This window comes from Salmo salar, chromosome 06, assembly GCF_965601325.2.
Source record: "Salmo salar chromosome 06, fSalSal1, whole genome shotgun sequence".
In the NCBI taxonomy this organism is placed as follows: Eukaryota; Metazoa; Chordata; class Actinopteri; order Salmoniformes; family Salmonidae; genus Salmo; species Salmo salar.
The window spans coordinates 68,008,274-68,031,453 of NC_138296.1; the positions used below are offsets into that span (position 1 = coordinate 68,008,274).

The 23,180-nt window shown below is 44.5% G+C and overlaps 1 protein-coding gene across 2 annotated transcripts in view; it reads left to right on the forward strand.

Moving 5' to 3' along the window:
* The window catches only part of LOC106607822 (androgen-induced gene 1 protein), a 52,196-nt gene that overhangs the window by 25,417 nt on the left and 3,599 nt on the right, over positions 1-23,180 (forward strand). The window contains exons 3-4 of one of the 2 annotated variants that reach the window (XM_014205216.3): positions 4,836-4,937; positions 20,321-20,436. In XM_014205216.3, coding sequence (XP_014060691.1) covers positions 4,836-4,937; positions 20,321-20,436 — 218 coding nt within the window. Of the gene's footprint in view, positions 1-2,304; positions 2,442-4,835; positions 4,938-20,320; positions 20,437-23,180 lie in introns of those variants that run through there. The other variant, XM_045720830.2, reaches the window with a different exon arrangement.

Here is a 23,180-nt window from a genome sequence, read left to right on the forward strand (position 1 = left end):
TGTTCTGTCATATCCTGCATGCCCACATTATGCCAAATCATTCATTTATTTTCTTCTCTATTTATGCTTACAGTAAGTGTCATGAAAAGTCAGAACACTGAGGAGGTTGATGTGTTACGGGCCCTCTGGAAAGTCCTAAAATGTGCCCCTGACTGTCGTGGTGGAGGAGGACACATAGTATGTACAATGAGTATACAAAAGGAACACCTTCCCATATATTGAGTTGCACCCCCTTTTGCCCTCCGAACAGCCTCAATTCGTCAGGGCATGGACTCTACAAGGTGTCGAAAGCATTCCACAGGGATGCTGGCTCATGTTGAATCCAATGCTTCCCACAGTTGTGTCAAGTTGGCTGGATGTCCTTTGGGTGGTGGATCATTCTTGATACACACGGGAAACTGTTGAGTGTGAAAAACCCAGCAGGGTTGCAGCTCTTGACACATTCAAACCAGTGAACCTGGCACCTACTAACATACCCCATTCCAAATCAAATTTTATTAGTCACATGCACTGAATACAACAGGTGTGGACCTTACAGTGAAATGCTTACTTACGAGCCCCTAACCAAAAATGCAGTTTAAAAAAATAAGAATAATAAATAAAAGTAACAAGAAATTAAAGAGCAGCAGTAAAATAACAATAGCAAGACTATTTACAGGGGAGTACTGGTACAGAGTCAATGTGCGGGGCCCCGGTTAGTTGAGGTAATATGTACATGTAGGTAGAGTTATTAAAGTGACTATGCATAGATGATAACAACAGAGAGTAGCAGCGGTGTAAAAGAGGGGAGCAATGCAAATAGTCTGGGTAGCCATTTGATTAGGTGTTCAGGAGTCTTATGGCTTGGGAGTAGAAGCTGTTTAGAAGCCTCTTGGAACCTAGACTTGGCGCACCGGTACCGCTTGCCGTGCGGTAGCAGAGAGAACAGTCTATGACTAGGGTGGCTGGAGTCTTTGACAATTTTTAAGGCCTTCCTCTGACGCCGCCTGGTATAGAGGTCCTAGATGGCAGGAAGCTTGGCTCCAGTGATGTACTGGGCCGTTCGCACTACCCTCTGTAGTGCCTTGCGGTCAGAGGCCAAGCAGTTGCCATACCAGGCAGTGATGCAACCAGTCAGGATGCTCTCGATGGTGCAGCTGTAGAACCTTTTGAGGATCTGAGGACCCATGCCAAATCGTCAGGAAGTCCAGGATCCAGTTGCAGAGGGAGGTGTTTAGTCCCAGGGTCCTTAGCTTATTGATGAGCTTTGAGGGGACAATGGTATTAAACGCTGAGCTGTAGTCAATGAATAGCATTCTCACATAGGTGTTCCTTTTGTCCAGGTGGGAAAGGGCACTGTGGAGTGCAATAGAGATTGCATCATCTGTGGATCTGTTGGCGCGGTATGCAAATTGGAGTGGGTCTAGGGTTTCTGGGATAATGGTGTTGATGTGAGCCATGACCAGCCTTTCAAAGCACTTCATGGCTACAGACGTGAGTGCTACGGGTCGGTAGTCATTTAGGCAGGTTACCTTAGTGTTCTTGGGCACAGGCACTATGGTGGTCTGCTTAAAACATGTTGGTATTACAGACTCGGACAGGGAGAGGTTGAAAATGTCAGTGAAGACACTTGCCAGTTGGTCAGCGCATGCTCGGAGTACACGTCCTGGTAATCCGTCTGGCCCTGCGGCCTTGTGAATGTTGACCTGTTTAAAGGTATTACTCACATCGGCTGTGGAGAGTGTGATCACACAGTCTTCTGGAACAGCTGGTGCTATCATGCATGTTTTAGTGTTATTTGCCTCGAAGCGAGCATAGAAGTAGTTTAGCTCGTCTGGTAGGCTTGTGTCACTGGGCAGCTCCCGGCTGTGCTTCCCTTTGTAGTCAGTGCATCGCAACTTTACATCACATTCAGAGGCACTTAAATCTTTTGCCTTGCCCATTCACCCTCGGAATAGCACACATGCACAATCCATTTCTCAATTGTCTCAAGGCGTAAACATCCTCCTTTAATCTGTCTTCTCCCCTTCATCTACACTGACTGAAGTGGATTTAACAGGTGTTATCAATAAAGGATCATTGCTTTCAGATGGATTCACCTGGTCAGGCTATGTCATGGAAAGAGCAGATGTTCCTAATGTTTTGTACAAGTTGCTCTTTTTTGAAGACACCTCTAATCTATAACTGCCACAAACTTCTTCAACTCGTACCATGGAAATACATTTAGTCAGCTGAGTCCAAAGTTTCTTCAGGAATGTTATTTTCTAGTTTTCTTTAAAATCTCAATTTGATAAAGTTGTGATGCACTGATTCTGTTCATTGCAGATCTGACCCATCACACGACTCTTCAAGAGGGCCACTACGCTCCAGATCGTCTTCTGTGCTCAGAGGTCCTTCATGAGGATCTACCCCATCACACCACTCTTATTAATCATTAATAAAATAAAAACAATGAGCCTTTATATACTCTGTGTCCGTCTTTCTATGCATCTAATGTCTGTGGGGGAATTCTGAAACAATTACTGTATGCAGATGTGCAAAATGTTTTGATGTATATTAGTTTTTGCCATTGCTTGATATATTTTAAATGTAAGAATATGTTGCATATTGAAACATTAATTGGTGTCTATAGAAACACATAGAAATGTAATGAACCATGTATTCAATATCAAACTTCATCCTCTGCAATACTTTTTACAGTAGGTAATAAGCTGTAATCGGGGTCATTCAGGTTGTCTTAACTATGACCAGTATATACAGTGCCTTCAGAAAGTATTCATACCTCTTGACTTTCCACATTTTGTTGTGTTAAAATCCTCACCTATCTACGCACAATACCCCATAATGACTAAGTGAAAACATGTTTATAGAAATGTTTGAAAATGAAATACAAAAATATGTAATTTACATAAGTATTCACAACCCTGGATAAGTCTCTAAGAGCTTTGCACATCTAAATTGTACAATATTTGCACATTATTTTCTTCAAGCTCTGTCAAGTTGCCATAGATTTTCAAAACGATTTATGTCAAAACTGAAACTAGGCCACTCAGGAACATTCAATGTCATCTTGGTAAGCAACTCCAGTGTATATTTGGCTTCGTGTTTTAGGTTATTGTTCTGCTGAAAGGTGAATTTGTCTCTCCATGTCTGTTGGAAAGCAGACTGAACCAGGTTTTCCTCCAGGATTTTGCCTGTACTATTCCGTTTAGTCCTTGCAGATGACAAGCATACCCATAACATGATGCAGCCACCACCATGCTTGAAAATATGAAGAGTGGTACTCAGTGATGTGATTTGCCACAAACGTAATGCTTTGTATTCAGGACATAAAATTCATTTCTTTGCCACATTTTTTGCAGTTTTACTTCAGTGCCTTATTGTAAACATTGAATATTCCAAACATAATGAATATGTTAATTCTGTACAGGCTTCCTTTTCACTCTGTCATTTAGGTTACTATTGTGGAGTAACTACAATGTTGTTGATTCATACTCAGAGTTTAATGGCTGTGATAGGAGAAAACTAACTGTTTTAATGTCACCATTGGCCTCATGGTGAAATCCCTGAGCGGTTTCCTTCCTCTCCTTCCTCTGAGTTAGGAAGGACACCTGTATCTTTGTAGTGACTGGGTGTATTGATACACCATCCAAAGTGTAATTAATAACCACCATGCTTTCTTTTACCCATCTACTAATAGGTGCCCTTCTTTGCGAAGCATTGGAAAACCTCCCTGGTATTTGTGGTTGAATCTGTGTTTGAAATTCACTGCTCGGCTGAGGGACCTTACAGATAATTGTATGTGTGGGCTACAGAGATGAGGTATTATGTGACTTGTTAAGAAAATGTGTACTCTGAACGTATTTAGGCTTGCCATAACAAAGGGGTTGAATACTTATTGACTCAATACATTTCAGCTTTCCTTTTTTAAAATTTTATTTACCATAATTCCACTTTGACATTATGGGGTATTGTGTGTAAGTCATTGACACAACATAAAAATTCAGGCTGTAACACAACAAAAAAGTGGAAAAAGTCAAGGGGTGTGAATACTTCCTGAAGGCACTGTAATATAACACATCATATAGTGGTCATAATTATGATCCACTTGTCGTATGGTGGTCAGAAAAATACATTTAAATAAAAATAAAAGAATTCAACCAGTTTGCGACCAGAATAAGTTTTCATAAAATAACATAATACTGACGTCTTTTCAACCAGGTTTTGCCCACTGGGATATAGGGTGATATACTGTATGACAGTGCCTTGCTGGATGGTGTGAGCCATGACATGGCTAAGGGGCTGTACGTTTGGGTGTGTAATGGTATGTGTGTCACATATTTATACACTCACCACGCATTGTTTCAATATTCAATCATAGTATTTCCACATCAACCACTATTCTTATGTGAAGTGCAGCGAAATGTAACTTTGAATTAATCCTAAACATGACTTTTTGATGAATGGGTTTTCTGAGAAATGTAAGCTGTATTGCTGTCTTACATAAACATTTTATCTTCTCTATTAGGATTATCTGCATGATTGTTTATCTTTGTGATTCATGATTGTTTGATAGTTCATCTTCTTTTCATGTAACTGATGTCATCACTGTCTCTACTCTCTTTGTCCTCACTATGTCACTCTAGGTCCTTACTACGTCTCTCTATGTCCTTACTATGTCTCTCTATGTCCTCACTATCTTCTAAGTCCTCACTGTGTCTCCTATGTCCTCACTATATAGCCTATATCCTCACAGTCTCCTATGTCCTCACTCCTATGTCCTCACTATGTCTCCTATGTCCTCACTATGTCTCCTATGTCCTCACTATGTCTCCTATGTCCCTGTCTCTCTGCAGTTTGTGGTGACCATGTTCTGGGCCCTGTACTTGTATGACAGAGACCTGGTGTACCCCAGACTTCTGGACAACTTCATACCCCAGTGGCTCAACCATGGCATGGTGAGTACTGTCTGTTTACTATACTGTTCCCAGACCTGTCATGGCGTTACACTGTTGATTATTTAGCGTGGTTAGTACAGGGTGTTTAGGTAGCTAGAATACGATAAAAGAAATCCTTCATTTTTGTCCAAAAGACAAATGTTATTTAGTCCCAAAGATAAATGTTATTTCACCCACCACACTTCTGTGGTCATATTTGTTATTTATCATTATAATTTACAAACATGTTATCAAGTAGAGGTATGTATTATAGCATTTTTCAATTTTCCCCACTCTATTTAAGAGCCCACTCAGTAAATAAATAGACATTTGAAAGCATATCTGGAGCCCCAAACACATATGTCACAGTGGACAGCTAATGGTGCCTAAACGCTTCCCATAATAGCAGAGACACAGTAGCGAGGCACATCTTGTTCCCCCCAATAATCTTCTCTATGGTCATGTTGACGTCAGCAGTCAAAACAATGGGAAGAGGTTGTGCAACTAGTGATATCTATCAGGTGGAACCGAAGCCCTCCGGCTGCCACAATTAGATGAAAGGCTTGTTATTCTAGCTGGTGAGACTGGTGATTGATGGATGTGTTCGTTCGGTGTGTGTGTGTGTGTGGGTGTGTGTGTGTGTGTGTGTGTGTGTGTGTGTGTGTGTGTGTGTGTGTGTATATATATATATATATGTGTGTGTGCATGTGTGCGTGCACCCGTTCTGCATGTCTTTTGGCTCCACAATCACATCCCAATCCTGCATCAAGAGTCGAGCCTCCAGCTGTGTCCATAGACAGTGTATAAAGAAGTCTCAATGGATATCTTGACGGATGCGACATACTGTAGTAGTCTGTCACTGCTAGCAACCAATACACAGACTGGTTGCTACATAACAATAACTGCTCACAAACACTCTGTGGGAAATTCTGTGTAAGCAATTTGGGTTGAAGTGTATGTATGTAAATGTCCAAGGCATTATGTATGATCATATTAATTGGTGTTTAATGGGCCGTACTACAGAATATCAGCATAGATTTGGCAGTCAAACCGTGGAATAAAGCCTTGTTTTGATTGTAACTATGGATATGCGATCTTTCCATTCACGTGAGAGATAAATCCGATCATTTTCCAGCGGCGCTATGCAAAAATGCCGGTCTAATTTCCTCAAGCGTATTACCCCGACCCATATCCACTTCAGCGCGTGCCGGGAGTGTTGTTTGTTGTGTGTGTTGGAGTCTGTGTTGCTACGGTCAATTCAAGTCCCAAATGCGCCGATTAAATACAGACCAAGAGTCTTTAAGTCAGGACGAGATGTTACCCAGCGCCTCAACAATCATGTGGACCAACATGACCCAGTTTAACCCAGAACAGACGCTCACAGAGAGTGGTCTGGCCTCCAGTCCTGCTAACTATTTTACTAAGGGCTGACCCCAGGGAAAACCCACAACGGGTCCAACAGCTGAAAACAATTCATGATATGCAAAGCCTCCAGATACAGTATGTGAGAGCTGAGCACGGGACGGGTGACGACTGCAGCAGCAGAGTTATTACTCCACAGTAACTATTTTCCTGCATTTCATGGTACCGCATTTGTTTGTTTACCCCTGCTGCCACAGCAACTGTCTCCAGCTCCCCTCGGTATGAGGAGAGAGTGACCGAACCCTGTTACTGTTTGGCAGCCTGGCCTGTGAATGCTATTACAGTTCACTACAGAGCAAGAGAGTGTGGCCTGGTTCAGCCCTGTATATACACACACGGGTGTGTGTGTGTGTGTGTGTGTGTGTGTGGGTATATATATATATATATATATATCACACATATATATATCTTCACACCACACCATCTTCACACCAGTCTCAACGTCAACAGTGAAGAGCCGACTCCGGGATGCTGGCCTTCTAGGCAGAGTTCCTCTGTCCAGTGTCTGTGTTCTTTTGCCCATCTTAATCTTTTCTTTTTATTGGCCAGTCTGAGATATGGCTTTTTCTTTGCAACTCTGCCTAGAAGGCCAGCATCCCAGAGTCGCCTCTTCACTGTTGACGTTGAGACTGGTGTTTTGCGGGTACTATTTAATGAAGCTGCCAGTTGAGGACTTGTGAGGCGTCTGTTTCTCAAAATAAACACTAATGTACTTGTCCTCTTGCTCAGTTGTGCACCGGGGCCTCCCACTCCTCTTTCTATTCTGGTTAGAGCCAGTTTGCGCTGTTCTGTGAAGGGAGTAGTACACAGCGTTGTACGAGATCTTCCATTTCTTGGCAATTTCTCCCATGGAATAGCCTTCACTTCTCAGAACAAGAATAGACTGACAGAAGAAAGTTATTTGTTTCTGGTCATTTTGAGCCTGTAATCGAACCCACAAATGCTGATGCTCCAGATACTCAACTAGTCTAAAGAAGGCCAATTTTGTTGCTTCTTTAATCAGAACAACAGTTTTCAGCTGTGCTAACATAATTGCAAAAGGGTTTTCTAATGATCAATTAGCCTTTTAAAATTATAAACTTGGATTAGCTAACACAATGTGCCATTGGAACACAGGAGTGATGGTTGCTGATAATGGGCCTCGGTACGCCTTTGTCGATATTCCATTCAAAATCAGCTGTTTCCAGCTATAATAGTCATTTACAACATTAACAATGTCTACACTGTATTTCTGATCAATTTGATGTTATTTTAAATGGACACATTTTTTTGCTTTTCTTTCAAAAACAAGAACATTTCTAAGTAACCCCAAACTTTTGAACGGTATATATATATATATATATATATATATATATAATATATATATATATATATATATATATATATATATATATATACACATCTCCTCACACTGCTTATCACATGGCTGCTGTTTTGAAGATTCAAATACACAGGCAGGCGGTGGGATCTAACATAGCAAAGGAAGGCGGTCGAGAGGTATTTTGCACCCTGTCTACCACACAATGAAGCCTTGGTGCACACAGGGAGCGAGGTGTTGATAGAAACCCGGTCTCACCTTTCCCTCTGGGTGGGAGATACGACAGACCATCCTGACACAGTGCACTGCTGCACACAGCCCTAGAGATAACGTTATTCAGGGAATGCACAAAGAGAAGACAGAAATGTTTTATAGACTCTGTAAGGAGTGGTCTGATTACTATGCTGTTGGTACAGCGTGTAGTACTGTCAAAATGATATCCCACTTAATAACCTAGTAACGTTCTGTTCATTTCTGCAGAATATCCCTCCCTGAATATTCATTTCAAGTTCACAAAGTAAAGCGAGACGTGACTTGAAAAGTGTGCCACGGAAAGAGCAGATCTGCCGTCAAGAGATTTGCCTTCAAGAATTTACACAAAGGCAGAGAAAATAAACCAGTGTGAATTCCGGAGCATTTGCAACCAAAGTGGGAATAGATGGGACAGTTTTCCTCAGCACACGTTTTGATGTTGTCAAACCCGGTGCTGCATGTTTGACAAGCTTAACAGGACTCCCTTAATGTGGCTGTGACAATTAGGGCAGAGTCACTTACTTCATCGCCACTTAAAGAGTTCGGTGTCGCGCGTTCACTGTGAGAGTTCCACCGAACCATCAGGAGGCAGTTTACCTGCGTCAAACTCACTTTGACAATAATCCACATCTCCACTATGTAATTAGTGGGCTGCCGAAAGAGGGCTGTCACAGAGGGCCTCTCGCTGTCTCTACTGTAATGTTAATGCCAGCCATCTCCCACAGCCCAGGTTCAAAGCAGCTCAACGCGCGTCAACATGGCAAGTAAACATCTTACATTTCCCCAGAGGGATACGTGTAGGGATGGAACTCGATACCAATGTCCTGGTTCTCAAAAACAACAATGAGAGAGACAGAAACTGACTAAACAATAGAAAAGATTGAGAGAGAAACCGACAAGTTGCAAGTTTGAAGGTATTCTTGTTCGGCCCCTGTGGAGTTAGAAGGAAGCCTTTATCCATCTCTCGCTCTGTCTGGGCCACCTTATATTTAATTCAGCAGGTCGCTTCAGGGGACATTTAAATGACACTGTGCCTTGAGATGGACCTCATTGTGCACTGGGGCCTTTATGAATGATTATCCCTGGTAAACACCCCCTATGTTGGCCAGGCCTTTAGTTGCGCTGCCAAGTGTAAAGCCGGAGAGACAATGTGATACACCACAGCACCCTTTTCATAAGAGCAGCTCTGTGATTCGCCCAACATCATCTATTCATGTTCCTCCTCTTTAACCTTGTGTGTTCCCTCTCTATGTTCCTTTGTCATGTGCAAGTGGAAATGCATTTGGATTATTTGAAAGAGTTCGTCACACATGGTTGTACCAACAATGTAGTTATACGTGCATTTTCAATATCACCTCCTCATTCCCATCTGTTTATCTATCTAATGCGATTTTCTCCCTGACTGTCTCATTAGTTTTGAAGTTAGTACAGTGATTGGACTGAAGAGGCTGTAAACACTGTAGACTGCCTCTTAAACTGTCTCTGAACTATTTGTGGTGTTTCAGTCCAATTCCTTGTGCTGGATTTGCAGGCAGTCGTTAAGAGTGGAAAATAGCAGTGCCCACAGACAAATGTGGAATAGGCCTTTCGCAGAGGAGAAGATTGTCTCGAACTGTAAGCCCCTGCTGTGACTTTGGGGTTTGTTAAGACTGGGACGGAGGAGATATCCATTTAAAGTAAGACTTTACAGTCCCTACTGTAACTCGTGAAAGTAGAGGTCTCTCTTAGTATGGCTACGACCGATCAACATCCCTCCCAATATACTGCTGGGATGATTCAGGCTTACAATGCACTCTAATGGTGTCCACATTCTTGATAATGACATGTTTGGTTTACCAACACCTAAGGAGCTACATACAGTCCCAGACAGCTTTTAAGTTATTTTCTTTTTAGTTGTAAAATTGTTTTTCCCACGGCACCCCACAAACAACACAACACACAAACAAAATGGCCACTATACAACACATTCCCCAAGGTGATCAACATATGGTTTCCACATTTTGTCAAACACTTCTGGTTTTTGTTTAACTTTATAATTGACAAAACCCAGCGGCATCACTAGATAGTTCAGTCCTCCACTTTGTTATTTTTGCAGCAATTAGACTTAGATCACAACACTTACTCTGATATTGTTCACCAATATTTACATTTCCCAACAGACTTAATTGTGGAGATGGATGGATATAAATTCCTAGACACAATGAAATGACAGCACATACAGCACATTATCCCAGAACGGTGTCAGTTTATCACAGGATCACAACATCCTTTGTGCTTTTTGCATCTCTAACAGAGATGTGATATTTCTGGGTGTGTTACATGGATTCGGGCAGGAGTGTAGGAAGTCCTATGAATGATCTTAAACTGCAGTAGTTTATGTAGTGTAAGTTCAACCAATGCTATTACCCAGACCAAAGAGAAGACACTTTTACTATGAGAAACAGATGCGTTTGTGTAAGTCGACTGTTTTTCAGAACTCTTGTAGACTTCACATTACGTACTGTATGCACACTTGGATCCCAAGCCGTTTTAGGAGCAACCTCAAGAACGCAAACTCAGATGAGACGAACACCCCATTCAAAATGAGAAAGACGTAGCTAGGCGTAGCCCACTGTTAACCAGACTTCCCCCATTGTTACAGCACTGCAGCTCCCACCTAAATCATTCAGTCATGTTCTAAACTCTGTGGTGCTTCCTCACTGTTACAGTCCTGGTAAGACAGAGACGGCTGAAATAAGATTGCCCCCTGGTGGGCATTGCCCATAGCTGCCTGGCACATGGGCACATGAATCAAAGTTTATTGGCTGACATGACACGTTTTTATTGCAGGTATAAAGGCAATTGTGGGTCCTCCTACATTTGTACCTTGACATATATCATTTCGACCTGTTATAGGGCCTAGTGTTCCTTGCATTATCTGATGACTAGACCCATCACTCAGGGCAGTCTCACAGAATTCTCTGTGTAGTGTCATAATGTAGATAACTCTTCTGTGGGGCGTTGTTATATTAGATGTGTGACGAGATAGCAGCACAGCGGTGTATGTCTCTGGATAGCAGTCTAGTAGTAGGAACCGTAGAGGTATTAAAGGTAGCTGGGTATAATCATTGTGCTTCATTAGACATACCAGGGTACTTGAGAGTGCATAACACTGTCCCATAACCTGACTGAGCATGTATGTAACAACCAACCCCAAAACCACACTCGCTATACCTTGCTTCATTTTCCACTGCTTGTTCATGTTTTCTCTGTCTGCCATTATACAGTCATGTAAGTGTTCGCTTTTACACGCTTACTACCTGCAGCCTTTTAGAAAAGCTGGAAAGTGACAGATGGGATCTGTATGTTATTACTGGCAGGTGTTCAATATCTCACTAAGGACATAGTGTAACCCAGTCTTATGTAAGACATGCTCAGTTGGGGCTGGGATGGCAGAGGGAGGAGGAGAAGACGAGTGAAGAATAAGAGAAAGGCAGGCATACGTTATTTTACGTTATTTTATGACTCAGCTCCCCCGTGTTCTTCCAGAGAACAGAATGGGCCAGTTTCATTTTGATTAACGCCCAGTAAAAACAGTCGGTCACAACAAATCTTTGAGAATGGTAAGAGGCATTGTTGACAACACAAGGCCAGAGGTGATATCTAGCCTGTGATCTATAACTCTACTATTCTAGAGGGTGGCCATCCTTCACCCCTTTTCCCTTCCTATTTAATCCCTCCATCCTAGTTCAGGCCTCTCCCAACTGGCCTGTCCTGTCCTCAGGGTTAGGTCAAAGGTCATGGCCCCAGCTGGCATCAAGAGAGGCACATCATCACTATACAGCGTGCCCACTCGAGCCCTGAGAAGCCCTAACACTGGTGCCAGGCATTTTCATCCAGGACAGCCTGTCATAACATGAGATAATCACATCAAGACTGCCAGCAGAACCCAGTGTTCTGCTCCCATATAGTACAATCAAAGATACTGGTAACTAACTCAAGGTACATCATTGGCATTGTTTCCAATGGGAACAAATTAAGCATATTGGGCATGACAAGCAAGCAGGTGGGCAGCTAGCGAGATTCTATTGGGGCGTTCTAGGATGTATTTGCATATTTCCGTTAGGGAATGCCTACTCTGAATGGCACATGTGCAATAACTCAAAACGCCCTTGTACTCCTAAACAATGCAATTTTTAAAAACTTGTACAAAGGGTCAAGTGAAGTAAAAAAAAAAATGCACTCTGTTCGTAACATATTTTAGGCTTTGGGAACAGAAAACTGTATTGAGATTTAATGTTTAAATCGATGAGAGAATAAGCAGAGAGTCAGCCAAGTTCCATCTACTCCCACTTCCCGCCACTGGACTTCCTCTCATCACCATATTTGGTGGTGAGAAGATGTTCTAAACGGATGCTTCAGATTTATACATCTTGTGAGACATCTGGCTCCTTCTATCTGTCGTACAATGCAATCATCCTCCTCTCTCCTTCCTAATGGGAGACATTACACAGCAACCCAATCCCCAGTGGGAGAACCAAAACGGCCCTGACGCTGCCCTAGCTTTCATTTCTCCACTCTGATTATGCTTCAATGTAATTAGATGTTGAGGGGAAGTCAAATGCCATCATTTTCAGTGGATAAGGAGGGAGATATTGTTGCTTGTTTCATTTGTATGACACAGGACATCTTAACCTCTGCTCTGTGGTAAGTCATCATAACAAAAGTCTCTGCGTACTGTTTCTCATGGCTCGGACAATATCCGTCAAGATTCTCCCAAGAGGTGCATTTTTGTCCCTCTGTGTCATAAAAACGCCAGCTAATGCTTCCTGCCTATCTCCTCCCTCCACCCCTAAACTCCCACCCCTTCACACAGACACACACCCCGCCTGAAATGTACATTATGTTAAGCCCGACTTCTCAAGCTGGAGGAAAACAATTCCTCTCAAGAAAATCTTCCTGTTTAGATCTTCGCCCTGCGAAGAGGAGCGTATTAAAACATGGTGTAACATTTTTCACGGAAACCTTGTGGGCCTGCCATGAACTGTTCTTTATATCACACACAGACTTTGGAGGGAAAAACAGAGGGAGGGGATGAGGGGAGTGTAGTGGAGGAGTGCAGAAGAAAAAAACAACCTGGCATCATTAGCTACTCCGCAGTGAGCCTCTCCCCGTCAACTTAGACTTGCTTATTTGGTTTAGGAGATGTTGGCCGTCGCTCAAAGGTTTTCACATCTGCTGAAATTTGTTCGGTTCAGGATTCCAGAAACGGGTTTCTGAGCGCAGATGAGCGAACCAGGGAGCGGCCAAATTCATCGGGCGTCAGGGCGGTTTTGAGAGCGTTCTCGGTCTGCTATAGTTACGCTAAAAGAGTTGCGCATCACAACAGACTTGTAAAAATAGCAGGTGAACTGCAAATCCGCACAGCACGTGTCAGGATGGTAGTCAGTCACACAGACGAGCATGTTGTTGTTCGATGCATGGAGCAGATTTTGAATATAGCCCATCAGACAACAGTGTGATGCCCCTATTAGAGGTCCAGCTGATACTACAATCATTCAAATGTAGCTAATAAGCTGATTTGAAAGTATGACAGTCATTCCATATATAATGTGATAGGACAACAACCTCTCCCTCATCGTCAGTAAGACAAAGGAGCTGATCGTGGACTACAGGAGAAAGAGGGGAGAGCACGCCCCCATCCACATCGACGGGGCTGTTGTGGAGCGGGTCGAGAGCTTCAAATTCCTTGGCGTCCACATCAAGGAAATTACAAAACACACCCGCACAGTCGTGAGGAGGGCACGACAGCGCCTCTTCCCCTTCAGGAGGCGGAATATTTTTATTGCATGGATCCTCGGATCCTCAGAAAGTTCCACAGCTGCACCATCGAGAGCATCTTGACTGGCTGCGTCACTGCTTGGTATGGCAAATGCACCACCCTTGACCGCAAAGCGCTACAGAGGGTGGTGCAGACATCCCAGTACATCACTGGGGCCGGGCGACTCCCTGCCATCCAGGACCTCTATATCAGGCGATGTCAGAGTATGGCCCGAAAAATTGCCAAAAACTCCAGTCACCCAAGCCATGGACTGTTCACTTTTCTACCATCCGGCAAATGGTACCGGAGCATCGGCTTTCGGACCAACAGGCTCCGAGACAGTTTCTACCCCCAAGCCATAAGACTGCTAAATAGCCAAACTGCTAAAAAGTCAATTAATGTCACCCGAACTACCTGCACTGACATTTCCTAACATTTCCCTATGCACACTCACTAGTCTATATATACAAACCATATACACACACTCACTCACACACATTAGATTGACACTCCCACACAAAACCCACACACATTCACTACATACAGTAGAAGTCAGAAGTTTACATACACCTTAGCCAAATACATTTAAACTCAGTTTTTCACAATTCCTGACATTTAATCCTGGTAAAAATTCCCTGTTTTAGATCAGTTAGGATCACCACTTTATTTTAAGAATGTGAAATGTCAGAATAATAGTAGAGAGAATGATTTATTTCAGCTTTTATTTTTTTCATCACATTCCCAGTGGGTCAGAAGTTTACATACACTCAATTAGTATTTGGTAGCATTTGCTTATAAAGGTTGCTTTCCACAATAAATTGTCTGCGTTTGTTTTTTAAACGTTTTTTTTTTTTTTTACTTTCTAGCAAGATGATGAGGGCTATGGACATCTGCAGACTCAGCAGAAATGGAGGCCTTTCTTAAAGCCGCAGCTCTGACTCGCTCCTGACTGACCTTATTTAAGTAAAAACAGAGAGGCAACTCATTGTTAAACACTTTAATGTAGTGTTCTCAGAGCCCTCCCTGCCGTGCAGATGCTTACCGTGGGGGAACATTTTGACTGGAGATTTAGCTGAAAAGAATCTGATTTTACCTTGCTGCCTGGGCCAGTTGTGTGTGAAGTGGGAGAACAGATGTGCACGGTGTCTGAGAGAGACAGATTCAGTTAGCTGGAGAGAACAAACCCAGCTTCTCCAACAACCCAGAGAGGGAGTGAGGGAAGTAGGGAGGGAGTGAGTGAGTGAGTGAGTGAGTGAGTGAGTGAGTGAGTGAGTGAGTGAGTGAGTGAGTGAGTGAGTGAGTGAGTGAGTGAGTGAGTGAGTGAGTGAGTGAGTGAGTGAGTGAGAGAAAAACAGAAAAAAAGAGGGAGAGAGAGAGAGAAAAAAAACTAGTGTTCAATGGTATTGATTCTCTGCCAGGAAAACAATCCTGTCCCGTTTGAAGTGTTCTCTGCTCTGCTATTTCCTTCTGGTTTGCAGACTGCTGGGGGATTACTTAAAAAATATCGATAATTGCAGGTCCATTTTTCGGGACGCTAATATTTCAGGGCAGTCGGAGGCGCAGGGGTGTACAATATCATGATTGAGTCGCCGACCACATTGAGCCTGGAAAAGTTACTAGGTTAAGTTCCCCCGTCCAAACCCTGTCATTAAAATGGGTGCATAGCTGGCTTACTAGCTCATCCTTGACAACTGGGAAATATTTACTCATCTCGACCCAGTGAACGATGGCCGTTTCACAGCTTGCTTTTTTTGCCCATTGTTCCCAAAGTCGGTGTAATGCTTACTGCGTGAATAAGTTGGTTAGAAAAACACAATGTTATTTTGTTAAAATTACAAACTCCTTGAGTGTGTCTCTGCTTTTGCAGTAAATTTCCAAACATCTGTGATCATGTGGCAGCAGGGTGAGGTGTGATACTGAACGTTGGCTCCTCAACGCATAATGAGATAAAGTCTTGACACTACTCACTAAAACATTCATTTCTCATCTACAACTTGCCATTTTCAGAGCAACGTGAACCCGCTCCTCTCTGCTCTTTCTATTTGTTTGTGTTTGACATGGCCTATCCTGTTTTAGCCCTGGACCGCTTGAGTGAATTGCGCTTGTTTTGTAAGAGGGGATTTTCCACAGACAGTGCTGGCATCCAGTCTTAACCACAAGCATCTGAGAGCTCCTCAGTCTGGTGGTCAGAGAGAGACTGCCACGTTAGATTAATGTGGGGGGCAAAAAAACAAGTCTAAAATAAAACATGATGGGGGGGGGGGGGGGGTTGCTTGCTGACAGGGAAATAGGGGCTATGGGGTCATGTGAGCCCTCTGTTGACTGGGAGCTCCTGAGAGTGTGGCGTGGAGCAGGAGGCCAGGCCAGGAGGGCAGGGGAGGGGAGGGATGGGGGTGTAGCGCACGAGGGAGGGAGCAGTGTGGGGGGTGATGGGAGGAAAATTCTAGACCCGACCTTGGGAGGGAGTGCTCTTTCCGTCACCCTATACCCTCTGGGAGCCCTCCACCAGGCATCCCATCCTGCCACAGCAAAATAACTCTGCCGTCAACAATCCCACAATGCCCCAATGGCAGCACACACATGAACACATATGCGGCCTGGCCTGGGAGGGATGGGACAAGGAGGATAGCTCATGACACTATGTGCGCAGGGAGAAATTACTTAAGCATGTCCGGCGTCTTTATTGGCCCTGATTAGAAAGGGAACTGAGAGCCCAGCCAATAATTCATGCTCCATCTACAGTATATGTGACAGAGGAGGTGGAGGAGAGGTTCGCTCTCACCTCACAGTGTTAGTAACCTACTGCAGGCTAACCATAGGGGGGTTAAGAAAAGCCACCGTGTCCCCAGTGTTTGTGCATGCGTATGTACGCCTACGTATGTCCTCTTTGTCACTTAAAGTCATTGCCACAAAGACCACCGGAACCAGTTCATTTGTGCATGGACAGTCTGTTCTGTAACTGAATCAATCGTGACACAAATGGAAAGGCCAGAGACGGTGGGTTTAGAAATGCTCTCTCTTATTGTCTATTTATTTGTTCTCTGGCTGTCCATTGTGTGTGGTTATGGTAATTACGATGCTTTGCATAACATACACTCAGAGGTCTTCAAAACACTCCCCCAGCGCTTGGATAGCAGGAGCAGACAACAATGAAAATAGAAGCACCAGTAGCTGAGGTCTCGCACTCCTGACCGCAGGGTGTCGGGTTCAAATCCCAACCAGGCTACAGCTGTGAATTTTACCCTAATTGCTCTGTGGGGAAACGGAGAGCCTGAGTAGCTTCCAGGGTATCTTCACTGTGGACCAGGGCATCTGCCAAGCAACATGTTCAATGGAAATCATAGACCTCTCCATTGCATGAATGAATTAGCATTGTCAGGGAGCATGAGAGCAAAGCTCATCATGGACAAGGTTTTCATGTGGCAGGTCAAAAGAGATTACGTGTGAGCATTGGCGGGGTGGGTTGTTCTTGGATCTTGTGTTAAATCCCGGTTCCTTCACTGGCCTGAGTCTGTTGTGGGAGAACTCTTCTCAGCGGTGCTAACCAAACTCTTTCCCCTGGATCACGCCACCTAATCCTGATTGGCCCGTAGGTGATAGCCATTAGTGCTCAAGTAAACCCATACTGTAAATCAAGAGGTTATTCTTGCCTCTGCTTTTTTTTGTTTTTGTCTGAAAAAGAGTGTCAATGTCTGCGTTTTTTTCTGTTAGAGAAAGAGGAGATTGAGAGATTGAAAACAAATGAGGGAAAGACAGATAGATAAAACAGCGGGCGAGAGCACTTTCAGATCCAGGAGAGTAGAGTAGGGCAGTGGAAGAGCTCTTCTCTGTCTCCTGACAGGGAGGACGTAATGTCTCTGAGGAGATCAAATCAAATTTATTTTTATATAGCCCTTCGTACATCAGCTGATATTCTCAAAGTGCTGTACAGAAACCCAGCCTAAAACCCCAAACAGCAAGATGAGGGACTTCTTACCATCATTATTTGCACCTGCAGCAGCTGCATAGATCTGCCGAGTGTCATGGCTCACTCCCAGGCTTTAACAGTGACACGTTAGCTTTAGGTGGGCTAACGAGGTGCCTTCAACTCCCAGTCTCTAGTTTCTTCCTAACAGTCAATGGTTGGCGGTTTAGGTCACTGGAACGTTGCTTGCCTAACACTCTTCCCAGAAATGTGGCTGGTTGAAAGATTTAAGGCGTATTAAATTCTATTGTTCATCTCCAAGATCAACAGTCAGTTTGTCTTAATCTTGTTATCGTACCAACAACAAATTACAAACAGATTGTAGTTTATGTAAATGAATGCAGATGTCCCCAGTTGTCTCACTAAGAAAATGGAGGTAATCTAGAAAGTTAAGTGTAACATACAGCATGTGTCTGATGGTCTGATACGGGTATATAGATAGATAGATTGTCATTATGGTCAAAGAGTGAGAGAGAGAGACAGAGCGAGACAGACAGAGACAGACAGAGACAGAGAGACAGACAGAGAGAGACAGACAGAGAGAGACAGACAGAGACAGACAGAGACAGAGAAAGACAGACAGAGAGAGACAGACAGAGAGAGACAGACAGAGAGAGACAGACAGAGAGAGACAGACAGAGAGAGACAGACAGAGACAGAGAGAGACCAGCTGTGAGGAAATACTCGTCATTGTGACTGAGGTCGTAAGGAACACACGGTTATTACAGCATTACAAACATTATGGCATGGGGATACTCACTGTGACTGTGTGTGTGTGTCGTGAGTGCAATTCAATAGAGTGGTTAGGAAGCTTCATTTGTGTGACCATGACATGGTAGAATAGGTTCTGTTCTGCTGTAGTGTGGTGAGAGGCCAGTAAGAGGTGTAATAAATACCACTGAATAACACTTACTAGCACATTAATGAGGAGTTGAGGGTAAAAACCACAGTTTCTGGGCAGAGATGCGTCATGCTAACATGTCAGGTATTTAAATAACAGGTTCGATTGGAACATGGCTCATTTATAGTCATTGATGTGATGTAGTGTACATTGGGTCAACTGAGGCTAGACAGGTATGGGAGGAGACTTTTCTGTTGGTCTGAATGTATGAAGGCTGCCATCTGGTGACTGTTGTAAGTAATGCATACATGGAGAGGCCAGACAGGGTCCTCCAATTATCTTTTTATGAGATAAGTACCATTGGAGCACTGTAAGCTTTGTTTTAACGTCCTAGCATAACGGCAGCCTACATGCCACTGACCAAAGCACAGTGAATGACATTCTCACCACATGGTTATATGGGCCGAGCCATTACCATTCACATAAAACGAGTTCATTTTTGGATGAACCACATGTTAATACTGTATCATGAACCCAGGCCACTTCTAGCCCACTCAGTGGAAGCGTATGTTCAGGGAGCTGATTCAGATTTCAATTAGCGCAAGAGGGAGGTCTCTGCACTGTGACCCTCCTCCACATCTCCACCAGATGGCTACCACAGCTTTAGAGAGACTGTCATTAGTTGCCATATGCAATTAGTCACGTAGAACATTTCCTTCACGGCCACCCAACCTGTGTCTTTGTCAATGCCAGTGTGGTTTTCAGTCTGTTTCTGCTTGATACCAACTTATTTGGGACGACAACGATAGAACAATTGGCTGAAGCAGAAACAGACTAGAAACAAGGTTAACTTTAGTATACTGCACTGTAGATATTAGCCTGTTACGATGTGCTTTCAAACCCAGCACTCCTATTTCTAATCAGCTGTGCGCAGACACCTAGACACAGACACACACAGTGGTGGAAGGTAACGGTTCTATTCCTGACAGAGGAGCAGGTGGTCTATATGAACAGCAGATGAGTCATGAGCACGTTGATTAATTAGAGCCGATCTTCAGGGAGCTGTCGCGTTCCACTGCTCTGTGTGTGGTAGGCGGGACAGGGTGGGTTCTACCGGGCCCAAGTGGTCTGCTGGTTCAGCTAGGTGAAATAACATGGTGAGAAATAGAAGCTCGCACGCGCCACGAACCTCCCAGTAAATATTAAAGGGTGTTAATAGTTAATGTCGTCTGCTGTAGGCCCTGGGCCCCCACTCCTCTGCAAACACATCTGTACCAAACACATCTGTACCACGCTGGAGACGCAGGCAGGTTCTAAAAAATATCTGATCCTTTCAGCACATCGGAAAACAGGTGCCACATCGCGAGCCAAAGCAAGCAGATTACTGAACTCTTGTAAAAGTGAGGTGTGTCAGCGAGAGAGAACACAAGAGGAGAGCGGTGGGGATTTTAATCATAAGACACTCACTCTGGAGAGCAGAGCACGTCATCTGTTTAATGTCTCCCACACATGGCTCTATAAAAATTAAAAAAATCATTACCCTCTTATGACCCAGCACTGTGTCCCAGACTGACAGAGCTTCTAGACTCCCACTGTTTACATGAGCCCATCTACAGTATGTCTGCCTGAGTACCTCATCATAACACCTCTCTCTCTCTCTCTCTCAAAGCCATTCTGTGTGTTATTAATGTGTCATGTCTCTGTCGTTGTCACTGAGCCTGAGGTGAGACAGGCAGCGTGTCGCTTATAGTAGCTAGCTGTCTGTACGTGGCTAACGAGAGTTCTCTCTCTGTGTTCTCTGCTCCAGCACACTACCGTCCTCCCCTTCATCATCATTGAGATGAGGACCACGCACCACCAGTATCCCAGCAGGCCTTGTGGACTGATAGCTGTGTGCAGCTTTGCTGTGGGATATGTTCTATGGTAAGAGCCCCCTTTTCTTCCCACAATGGTAGGCTGGACTCTTTTTTTGTTGTTGTTGCTAATTGTCCGTTTCCACTTAACTTTTGTTTTGGCCATTAAATACAAGAACATACTGTACAGAACAGAGAAACACCACTTTATAAATACTGCATAGTGAAGACCAGCAGGCCCGCCCCTCCCCAGTGAGCATGTTATCAGGCTAGCTGGCTACCTCTCCTCTCCAGGCCCATGGTTCTGGCAGCTAGCTCCACTTCAACACCTGTTTCTCATGGCTCTGTCCCTCCACACCCTCATGATGGATGGCCCTCTCCCAGCATGATGACACACAGTCTCTCGCAAATCTCCTGCAGATAAAACAGCCTCTAACCTTCCTCTGTCAGTCAGGAAAGAGAGAAAGAGAGAGAGAGAGAGAGATATCTGTCTCTGGTCTGGGAGAGAGGCCTGCCTTGTAACAAAACACTCTACTGAACCAGAGAACCAGACCCTAATCCTGACACGGCACGGCAGATTTAATGCTCACGGAAGAGGGAAGAACAGGAGAGGCTGGGAGCTGGAGGAGCCCTCTACTAGAGCTAACCAGGGCCGACAGCATGGAGAAAGGGTTTTCCAGAATCACCTGAAATGTAGGAGCCTCACTAGAAGTGTCAAGGCCCACACCTCGCTCTGTATTAATCCCTGGCTAAAATGAAGAGGATTATATCCCCACACGTCTCACAGGGTCAGAGAATCTGTCTCGCTTCCCTCAGCAGGAGAAGGAAAGTGCTGGAGCTGGGTAAATCCATAGTCTGCCTTACATGGAGATTACCCAGCCATGGAGTTCCAGAGAGAGAGGGGGAGGGAGAGAGAGGAGGAGGGAGTGAAAGAGGGATAGAGAAAGATGTCAAGCCTAAAGTAGGACGAGTTATGCTTCAGTGGCAGACAATCTGATCTGTGTACAGTTTTGTTTGTGTCTGTCAGACACCATCAATAATACAGACACAGGCTCAATAATTCGGATTTTCTAAAATCAGGAAACTGAGGAAATGCTATGTTACTAAAATGAACATTGAATGTAGGGATTTTCCCCTGAATCCATGGAGTCAGTCTAAAAGAAAATCTCTTGTGGCTTACGAAAGAAGCATACAGTACATCATAAATGAGGGGAGAGGTCAACGGATGTAACAACGGATGTAACTGTTAGATGAACAGCCTTGTTTGCCCCCACATGTGCAAACGGAAGATCTAATATTCCCATTCAATTAATTGCCCAATTGTTGAATTCAACTAATTGAAGCATTTACATAATTTACCATATTACTCACAGCCTCTCCGTGTGGTCTAAAGTAGTCTAATCACTTGATATTAGTGAGATCACCTGTATTGTGGAGCAGCCTAGGGCCAGGGTAAGGGCCAGTCCAGTCTCACCCTGAGTGATTGCTTTGGAATCAGTGAGCTAAGGAGAGGCTGTGAGTGGACCAGCCGACACACTACTCTGTCACCTGTCACTAATGTGCCCTTGTCCAGTACTGTATGCTCTCTCCTTGAGACCTACCCTGGCAGTTTCTCTCTCTCTCTCAATTAAATGTCAATATTATTACAAGTGAAATACATAAAAAACAAAAGTGAAATAAACAAAACATTTACAGTAAATATTACACTCTCTCTCTCTCCCTGAGAACTCCCCTGGCAGTGGCTCTCCTTTTCTCGCTCCCTCTCCCTGAGACCTCCCCTGGCAGTGCCACTCCCTCCCTCCCTCCCTCTCCCTGAGACCTCCCCTGGCAGTGTCTCTCTCTCTCTCAATTAAATGTCAATTTAAGTGGCGTTATTGCAAGTGAAATAGATAAGTGAAATAGATAAAACAAAAGTGAAATAAACAAAAAAAATACAGTAAATATTGCACTCTCTCTCCCTGAGACCTTCCCTGGCAGTGGCTCTCTCTCTCTCTCTCTGAGACCTCCCCTGGCAGTGGCTCTCTCTCGCTCTCTCCCTGAGACCTACCCTGGCAGTGGCTCTCTCGCTCTCTCTCTGAGACCTCCCCTGGCAGTGGCTCTCTCTCTCTCTGAGACCTTCCCTGGCAGTGGCTCTCTCTCTCTCTCTCTCTCCCTCTCTGAGACCTCCCATGGCAGTGGCTCTCTCTCTCTCTCTCTCTCTCTGAGACATCCCCTGGCAGTGGCTCTCTCTCTCTCTGAATCCTCCCCTGGCATTGGCTCTCTCTGAGACCTCCCCTTGCAGTGGCTCTCTCTCTCTCACTCTCTCTGAGACCTCCCCTGGCAGTGGCTCTCTCTCTCTCTCTGAGACCTTCCCTGGCAGTGGCTCTCTCTCTCTCTCTCTCTCTCTCTGAGACATCCCCTGGCAGTGGCTCTCTCTCTCTCTCTCTCTCTGAGACCTCCCCTGGCAGTGGCTCTCTCTCTCTCTGAGACCCCCCTGGCAGTGGCTCTCTCTCTCTCTGAGACCTCCCCTGGCAGTGGCTCTCTCTCGCTCTCTCTCCCTGAGACCTACCCTGGCAGTGGCTCTCTCGCTCTCTCTCTGAGACCTCCCCTGGCAGTGGCTCTCTCTCTCTCTCTCTCTCTGAGACCTCCCCTGGCAGTGTCTCTCTCTCTCTGAGACCTCCCCTGGCAGTGGCTCTCTCTCTCTCTGAGACCTCCCCTGGCAGTGGCTCTCTCTCTGACCTCCCCTGGCAGTGTCTCTCTCTCTCTCTCTCTGAGACCTCCCCTGGCAGTGGCTCTCTCTCTCTCTCTCTCTGAATCCTCCCCTGGCATTGGCTC